This window comes from Miscanthus floridulus, chromosome 18, assembly GCF_019320115.1.
Source record: "Miscanthus floridulus cultivar M001 chromosome 18, ASM1932011v1, whole genome shotgun sequence".
NCBI lineage: Eukaryota > Viridiplantae > Streptophyta > Magnoliopsida > Poales > Poaceae > Miscanthus > Miscanthus floridulus.
The window spans coordinates 97,327,423-97,336,668 of record NC_089597.1 but is presented as its reverse complement, the minus strand read 5'-3'; the positions used below and the strand labels follow the sequence as shown (position 1 = coordinate 97,336,668).

Sequence of the window (9,246 nt, the reverse complement as noted above, 5' to 3'; positions counted from 1 at the left end):
AACTTTCAAACCTAATTAGTCCATAATTAGACACTAATTGTCAAATAAAAACGAAACTACTACAGTAGCCAAAACCCAAAAAAATTTGGATCTAAACACGCCCTTAGTTGAACAGCTGGGATGTTTTGAATTCGAGAATCTGGATGCTTCAAGCGGAGGGAGAGAGATTTTTTGCAATGAAACTTCCTGGCAGGTCATGCTCAAAAACTTTAAGTGGCTCCTAAAAAAATGACAATATTGGACCCGTTTCGTCACCGACTCACCGGCCAGTATATAACTCTTTGCCATTCCCCGATTTCAAAAACTGCTACTACTATTTAGTATGCCAGTGCCCAGTAGAAATATATCAACTAAATCTCCACTGTGGACAGTTTGGTCATCATGTTCTTCCTCCCACGGTCCTAAACATCTGGAGAGAATTCCTTATTTGACACTGGAAAAATGAGTCGTTTCTTTCTTGGTCCTGAAATTTTCTTCGTTCCCTATTTGACACTCACTTCAACTTTCGTTCCTAATTTGATACTGCCGTCAAATCCGTTAGCTAACGGTGTTAACTGGCCGTTAAAAAGATGTTTTTGCCCCTAGAAAAAAAAGCGGCGAAGCAAATTTGAGAGGAAAAAAAAACCTGCGCCTTTTTTTTAGCTGGGCGCATGCATCAGAGGCGGGCGCAGGTTTTTTTTCCTCTCAAATTTGCTTCGCTGTTTTTTTTTCTAGGGACAAAAACGTCTTTTTAACGGTCAGTTAACACCGTTAGCTAACGGAATTGACGGCAGTGTCAAATTAGGAACGAAAGTTGAAGTCAGTGTCAAATAGGGAACGAAGAAAATTTCAGGGCCAAAAAAAGAACGACTCATTTTCCCAATGTGAGAACTCCCTCTTCTCGGTCCTCACTATTACGAGGGGGTGTTTGGTTGCCAGCCTTTGTTCGTCGTGCCTAAGCTTTGGCTGCCACAGAAAAAGCAAGCAAATGTTTGGTTGGTAATTAATGTTTGGCACGCCACATGAGTTGCGGTTCATTTACATATGTTTTCTCGCCGCAACTATGGCTCTGTTTTTTTTTATGCCACAATCTGTTGCGGTGCCACAACATAGGTGTGGCTGACATCCAAACAGGCCCTACATTTCGACATTTGCTTGTTCTTGCTCATCACTGTTTGCAACCATGTGGCCCATCCGTTTTTCTTATCCATGCGAGAAGTGACTTTTAGAGTCAGTGCTTATGTGGTTGAAATTTATTCTCTATGGTTCTTTAAACAAAATTAAAAGTTATTCTGTGTGAGAAGTAAATTATAGGAAGTTAGAATTATTCAGCTCCTAACTAGTTTCACGTTTTCCATTTGGCACGGCTCCGCTTCAAGAGTGAAACCGTTATTTTTTTTTTGTTTCGGCTCCATGAACAACTCTATCAGTGAAGCTGGAGCCGTTTTGGTAAACCGTTTAGCAAAACAGTTTTACATGTCGAGCTTTTTAAAATATGCTCTCACAGGACCTCATGCCAGACCCACCAAAGTGAGGTGAAGATGTGTGAATCCACTATTTTGGGCTTCACCCTCCGCATATCCTTAGTGAGATCACGATTATATCCTTTGTGAAAACACGATTTAAGTTGCTCCTTAGTTGAAGCCATTTGGTTTTACCTCGTTTGGCACAAAAATGGCTCCGAACGGCTCCAGGAGCTGGTGGAGAAACTGTGCTAAACGGGGCCTAAAAAATCACTTAGAATTGCAATGCAATATTGTTAGATGTGCAATTTACTCAGCAGCTCAATACAATAATCAAAGAAAATAGCGACACCTAACAGTCACTTCAATCCAATATCTACCACCCAAAATCGCACCTGACAGTAGCTCCAGGGGTGAAGGGAAGCACCACTATGGCACTCGCACTATCTCCAATCATGGTTGCATGGTCTAAGAACCTGTGAATGCATCTCAAAGGTATAGAACCGGAACGACGACGAGAGGAGAGATGAATGAGAGCCAAATAAAATTCTTTGCAAAAACTTGGCCTGTTCGCTTGCTCGTAAACGATCGTAAATTTCCAGTTGAGAACAGTGTTTTTCTCTCACACCAAACCAGCCAGCAGTAAATAATCCACAATACGATACAGCCTCCCGAACAGGCTATCCACGAGCCTCTCAGAGTCTCAGGTAACGCTAGCCAAAATCACGTAGTCACAACAGACCTACGGACCACAGTGAACCTACGGACCCTAGAAACTAGTCTAGAAAGAAACGGAAGTGATCAGAGTCGAAGAACACCAAACCGGTTTAGCTGGTTTCCAAAACCGGCCTAGAGATTTCAACCCGCAAGTTTGGAAAGAAAAATGTTGAAACCCATCCAAAGAACCTTGAAACACCCTGAAATTTTGTGGAGAGGTTCATAACATTATGAAGAACATCTTCACCAAAAATCACTTCAAAAGGAGCACATCAAGAAAATCGGCGTGGTTGGTTTTTTCAGTAGAATCCTCTAGAAAAATTTGAAATCAATTCAAACATGCTCCAAAAAATCTGAATCTTCGCACACGCCTTGACTAATCCATTTAGAGGTTGTCCCGAAAAGATCAAGTAAAAAAGGTCAAAGCTCGAACGGGAATTTTAAAATCTCTCTCTCAAATTTGGTTTTTTTTGTAAAAAATCCTCCAATAGATGATTCCAAGGTGCTCAAGAGAAATCAGTGAAAACTAGTGGCTAGATAAGTTCCCAAGGTCCTGTAGCACCTAAAGATTAACTAAGAAGAACCCAAAACCTTCAACTCAAAGATGTTCAAGAAAATCACCAAAAGAGGCTTGAAAAGTAAAGTTTTGGGGACTTGGAATCAAGAGATTAGAAAAATGGGCTTTAAGACATGGTTTGGGTATGTTCGAAGGATCCAGAGACTTCCAATGACCACGAAAATCACAAAAAAAGAGAAATTTAGGGAGAGAAAGGTTGAACTCGAGATTTCAGCAAACACTTCGATTATCAAACCATGAATTCATCTATACATCAGGCTAACCTCCTCGCAAACATCCTCCCACTTCATATGAGAAACTAACTTAAGAGGAAATCTCCCCTCTCTAGCCTAATCTCTCTAAAACATGAAGCCCTTGACTAAACCCTAATAGCACGTTTGGATGGGGATTGGGATATGGAAAAGAAAATGGATTGGGATAAAAAGAGGGGGTGTGGGATGAGTATGCTAATCTTTATTTCATTATCCCTATCTTCATTTCCCATTATCCAAACATGGCATCAAATCTATCCCACCCCTCACTCCCCTATCTCAGCCCCCATTTCCCATTTCCAAAATGCCACCTAAGGAAATAATATGGGGGTGGAAGAGACGGTTGTCTTGGCAAACATTGTCCTTATTTATAGGGCTATTACACAATTTCCAGAGTGCCCTTAGGTTTACACGTGAACCCCTTAGCCACCATGGGCAAAATGGTCCTAGTTTCCAAGCTTTAGATGGCCACGGGCCATTCATGAAATCGCTTCACCTCGATGCAACATCTTCAATAATGTCACATGCCGCCCTGAGATCCTCTTTGGGTTTTAAGGCTAAACCCGGCAAACACGTCACCTGTGGTTTAGAGGCTGAAACCAATAAACCCACTTGGAATCGCATAGCCGCCACGCCTTCTCCACGATATCGACGTGCGTCTCACTTGTTCTCGATCAACCGATCAACAAGTGCTTGTGCGTCCGCCTTGACTTGGTCCACTCGTCGTCTTGACTTTTATCAACATGGTCTCCATCAACATCCTCGCACGTAGACTTGCTTGTCGATGTTTACAAGTGCTAGCAATCCACGGGCCATCATCTGGTCCTCGGTCCCTTAGTCCAAACCTTCGCGTCCGCCCTTCACCACTCCCGACCCATCGTGCACGGACTCCTCGCTTGACCTTCTCCATTGTCATTGACCGTCTCACACTCAACACCGGCACATCGTCATAAGCCAAGAGACATGCACACACTCACTCTGGCTTGGTTAGTCCCACGCACACTTAACCAAAGCTTTGATCACCTCCTTGACAATCTCTCTTCACTCACACATGGGCACATATCAACCATGTGTTCGCAAAGGGTGTAGAGATCTGGTTACTGTCACTCTTGGAATCAAACATCGAACCATCGCTTGGAACAAGCCATGAATTGAGCCAACCACTAGACGAGCCGAGCCATACGCTCTCTCCCTTTGACAACCATGAACAAATATACAAATAGAACCTGTGACATACTCCATCAGTTTCAAATTATAAGTCATTCCAAAAATCTTGGAGAGTCAACACATCTAAAGTTTAACCAAAATTATAGAGAGACATACAAAGATTTATAACATCAAATAGATATACTTTAGAAATATAATTAATAAAGAATCTAATGATGCTCAGTTGATATCATAAATGTTATTATCTTATTATATAAATCTGAGTAAGTTTTGGGTCGACTCAATTACCCAAAGTAGAGACGGAGCCTCGTAGAGGCGATACTGGGCTCCTGCCCCTTGACCTGAATGGAAATTTTAATATCTGTGTCCATCTATTAAATCTCCAAGCTCTTCTATCCCATCAATCTTCTCTTGAAAAGCCCAAGTATAGCTCTTAGCACACCTTGGAGGCTTGGATTGCATGCTCCATTTTTACTATAGGTGTCCGTCTCAGTATGGCCCTCTTGATTTTACCTCACGCTACGTCACTGACCCAAAGTAATTATTAGAACGTGCCTATATGGAGACTAAACTGCAAATCATTCTAAAGAATAGTGCCTCCATAAAAATGACATGGGAAACGCGTTCGGCTTCTTCTTCGTCGTCGATTTTGCGTCTATATAAGACGACGCAGTCCAGTCCATTGAGGCATTCGCAGCCACAGCCCGGCCAGTTTCACATTCTTCTCCCTCACCGGCGAGCAAACGCGCTCGACGGCGTTCCACTTAGCGAAGGGACGCCATCAACCAGCTCAAGGTGAGGACGCCAAACGGCCAAAGGCACCCTTGCTTTCATCATGCGTTTTGCCGTCACATATACTCAATAACTCCCGCATCTTCCTCCATGCATGAGCTCAGCTACCTTTACCCAACCATACGTGTCCACACCCTCCCTCGCTGCCGGTGCCCACCATGCATGGACGCTAGCTAGCTGTGTGAGCCTGTGACATATAGAACCGCCTGCTCCGCCGCGTCCCCTTGCTGCTGCGGTCCTGTAACTTGTGAGCTAGAGCTGAACTGGGTGGAGGCCGGGCCCCTGCCCAACTCCGCTCTGATCGAATTCGTTCGGTGCTGCGCTCCATCTGCGCCCGCCTCCTGAACAGCCGGCCGTCACGGTCGTGTTTGTGTGTTGGCTCGAGGAGTCGAGGTAGGTAGCAGCGCTAGCTGCTACTCCTACTCAGGAGGCGCAGGAAGCAATAGCCCATTTTAGTTTTCGTTTCATATCTTCCAATTTCTACGGCTTTCCTCGGCCTCGGCCGGCCGGGATGGACTGTGGGAGTTTGTGCTTGAATCCATGGTGACGTTTAATTTCTTTGTGTTTCTTTTCCTTTTTGTGTGTGGCGAGGATAGGCCAGAGCGTTGGAATGAGGGAGCAGATCCGACGGCTAGCAAGTGTTACAAATCTAGAGTACTCCGTACTTTAAAGTACGCACTACGTACTACGGTACAACCGTAGGATTGAAACACAATACACTTCCTTGCTCTCGGTAGCCTAGCTAGCTAGATGCATGCAACGTACAGACAGTATAGTCCAACAAGTGGGCCGGAGTCTCTAATTTCGTTGTACTTCTTGTCACCAACTGGGGTGTTTGTTCCGCTGCTAAAATTTAGTCAGGATATTCGAACACATGTATGGAGTATTAAACGTAGACTAGTTACAAAATTAATTGCATAGGTTAATACTACTTTACGAGACGAATCTATTAAGCTTAATTAGATTTATGTTTAATCTTTCTAATTAGTATCCAAATACCTGATATGACATCTACTAAACTTACTAGTACGAGTATTACTGGAGTAGTGGAGTACCCTCTTTTTTTTGCCTATATAAACTCATGCTCAGCATGCTATTTTTACCATAACATCAGGTGTCTTTATTCGGAGCCACCTGAAACGGACAAGCGGCAAACGGCGACGACGGCAAGCACAGGAAACCGACAGGAGACGGGCGCACGGTCCGGCACTCCGGCCCGACGCGGTTCAACACTAGCAAGGTGTTAACGAGGAGCATCGCGTGTACTAACTCGGTCTCGCTCCATTCTGTCCACTATTTTTTCCTTGACCCGTGTTCCTATGACTCTATTTGTGTGCAGCGGTTCGCGCACCTGCCATCCCCGGGCCGACGGAGACGATGACCCGTCCTCCTCATCGCGGGACGCCACCGCGGCCGGCTCCGGCGACGCCGTCCCAGGTACGTACGCCGCTGGCCGGTTTCTAATTTCACGCGCGTCAAAGATGGAATGGAATCCCGCGATGCATGCGAACAAGCGTAATAATCAGCTGCACCGATGATGACCATGCATGCGCGCGTGACGGACACAAAAGCAAACGGATTGTTGCAGATCGAACGATGTGGAGTGTGGATAGAGATTTCATTCAACGACTAACTGGGATGTCAGCTGAACAAAGTCAACCTTCACTGTACCTGTCCGTCTCGCTGCCGCAGTCAGGATACAGGAAGTCTGGAGTCAGGATCAGGACCAGGTAGGTATGTTGGTTGGTCAGAAAGATCAGAAATGATGATTGGGAAAGCAACCGCGTGCAGTGGTTAAGGAGGAGTGGACAGTACACAAGGCTTGACTTCTCAGACTTCTCACTAGACTGGACACCGGCCTTGACCCTTGATGAGCTCAAATATCTCAAAACTCTTGGCAAATATATGTAACTGATTAACCAAAGCTTTGTGTGTTCCTAAAAAGTACAGCCTAATAAACATGAAGAATTTAAATACTTATCTGCCAGACCAGTCCACTTCAATGATGGTACAGTAACAACGGTAATCGCTGCTCTTATGGAGTGGTAAATTATCCATATAGAAAGGCTAAAATTCCAAAAGAAAATTCAATGTATAAAAAGATATTACAATTAATTTGAATATATGAAAAAAAATCTAAACAAATTGGATGTAGGAAAATTATTTTAAGATCTGTTGTCCAAACATAAACTTGCATGGTAAATGCACTAACTGACGCATCCACGCATGTGCCGATGTGCGCAGGTTGGGTTGGAGCAGCCGGTTTGGACTAATAAAGCACCTGGTATCCTACATTTCAGGCAGAGGCGGCCTCTACTGCAACCGCAGCTGTCAGCGAGAGCGAGGAGCAACGCCACAAGGCCAAGGAGAACCTGGACGTCGGAGCAGCGGTCACCGTCTTCGGCATCGCCGTGCTGCTGGGTGGGCTCTTCCTCCCGAAGGAGGCCAGGCACCCGGGCAATGCAGTGCGCCTCACCGTCTCGCGGCTGCTGTCCTTCGCCACCTTCCTCAGCGGGAAGGCCCTCGTGCTGCTCAGCCTGAACATGATGGGCCGCCAAGTCCTCGTCTCGGGTGGCCACCGCACCTCGGCCAAGTGCCTGGTCGCCGCATGCGCCGTGCTGTCGGTGCTCACGCTGCTCAGCCTACTCGCGCTCCTGCCGGGCGGTGTGTACCTGTACATCGGACTGTCCGTGGTTACGGCGGTCACCCTGTCGGCCGCCGGTGCGCACTGGTGGCTCCTCAGGCGCATGAATAACGGCGGCGGCGGCGGTGAGGCCGCCGCAGCGTGCGACGACGAGGGCAAGGAGGAGCTGGACGCGGCGTCCAAGACGACATGCGGCATCACGAACTCGGCATTCGGGGGCCTCGTCGGCGTCCTCTTCAGCGCGTCCAAGATCTCCGGCGCGGCGGCGGGCTCCGTCGAAAGCGCCGCCCACGCCGCCATCTTCTTCACGTTCACGACCGCTATCCTTGGCGTGTTCGTGCTGACGGTGTCGAAGGTGGTCACCAACCAACGACGACGATGCAGCAGGCGGCGGCTCCTCGCCATCGCCACGGCCATGAGGCTCGCCAACGCGCTCCTGCTCTGCTCGCTGGCGTGCGCCGCGTTCGCGGCAGCCTTCGTGGTTCTGAGGTACCGCGTTTTTGCGGCCTTCGCGCCGTTAGTCTTCGCAGCTGTCCTCTGCTTCCTTCTCCGGCACTGCATCGTCGTCGTCCGCCACGACCGAGACGGCGAGGAGGCCCGGATCAAGGCGCTCGAGGACATCGCGACAAAGGTGACGGCGGCGACGTTGGGAGGCATCATGAGCATCCTCGGTGGTGCGCTCGGAGAGGAAGACCGCGACAAGTGGGGATCCACCTCCACCGGCGTCCTCATGGTCGTCCTCACCTCGGCGTTCGTCTCGGGCTTCGGGTTCATGGTGCTCTCGGTGGCCCCAGGCTCCGCCACGGCGATCCTGGCTCCAGTCGCCCGGGTGCTGGTCTGGTCCACCGTGGCGTTGTTTACGGCCACTGCTGTTGCAGTTTACGGCGTGGAGGTGTCAGGGCTAGACAATCCGAAAGTGAAGCCGTGACGACGATGGCTTGCTAATATTTCGGAGTGGTGTCAATTAGTGCATTCCTTACGGAGAAAGAACACGAGAGCTGCTGAGCTGCACACGTCCATCACCCTCCGATAATAAGGAAAGAACTGAGAAGCAGGCAGCAGCCTGGGTCGTGCCCGGCACCGGCACAATATACTGTAGAGAATACTCTTGGGGAAAGCGGTATTTTTTTTTTCGAGTTTGTCTACCCAACGACCATGTGTCTAAAACACACATGTGTTGTATAACATTTCTGTTTTTTTTTAAAGCGCGACATTAAAGAGTGAGGGTATATTATTGGGTAAATAGGCAAAAACCAAAAAAGAAACACATACCGCTTTGAGTTATATATATAGGCGGGGAGAAAATTGAAGTTGTTCTACTACCAGTAATCTTTAAACAACAGTCTTAAAAACGATATACTAAGAGTCCAAGTCAGATTAAGAAACATATTAAGTGCTTACCTGCTGCTGTATAAGAATGGTCTCACCTGCAGTATCGGGATGCAGGATTTGGTCTAGATGGAAAATGAAAGTGTCGGTGTTTTGGATCGGGGGTCCTTAATCAACGAGTGAATTTGTGCTGCGTGCCCCTAATTTCGGATGGTGATGCAAAGAGACACAAGGTTTATACTGGTTCGGGCAATGGGTGCCCTACGTCCAGTCAGGGAGGTCGATCTTGTATTCCTTGTACCGAAGTGCTCGTAATAGGGGTTTAAA

General features: G+C 47.3%; 1 protein-coding gene across 2 annotated transcripts; it reads left to right on the top strand.

Annotated features, from left to right (window-relative positions):
* The first annotated feature begins 4,838 nt into the window (after positions 1 to 4,838).
* Positions 4,839 to 8,948, top strand: LOC136521720 (uncharacterized). 2 transcript variants are annotated; one of them, XM_066515492.1, is made up of 4 exons: positions 4,839 to 4,949; positions 6,061 to 6,208; positions 6,286 to 6,383; positions 7,247 to 8,948. In XM_066515492.1, the coding sequence occupies exons 3-4, from the start codon at positions 6,324 to 6,326 to the stop codon at positions 8,516 to 8,518; spliced, it is 1,332 nt and encodes a 443-aa protein (XP_066371589.1). In that variant the 5' UTR covers positions 4,839 to 4,949; positions 6,061 to 6,208; positions 6,286 to 6,323; the 3' UTR covers positions 8,519 to 8,948. The 2 variants fall into 2 exon arrangements, with proteins under 2 accessions (XP_066371589.1, XP_066371588.1); XM_066515491.1 differs by having other exon boundaries at positions 6,061 to 6,186; positions 7,247 to 8,947.
* The last annotated feature ends 298 nt before the right edge of the window (positions 8,949 to 9,246 follow it).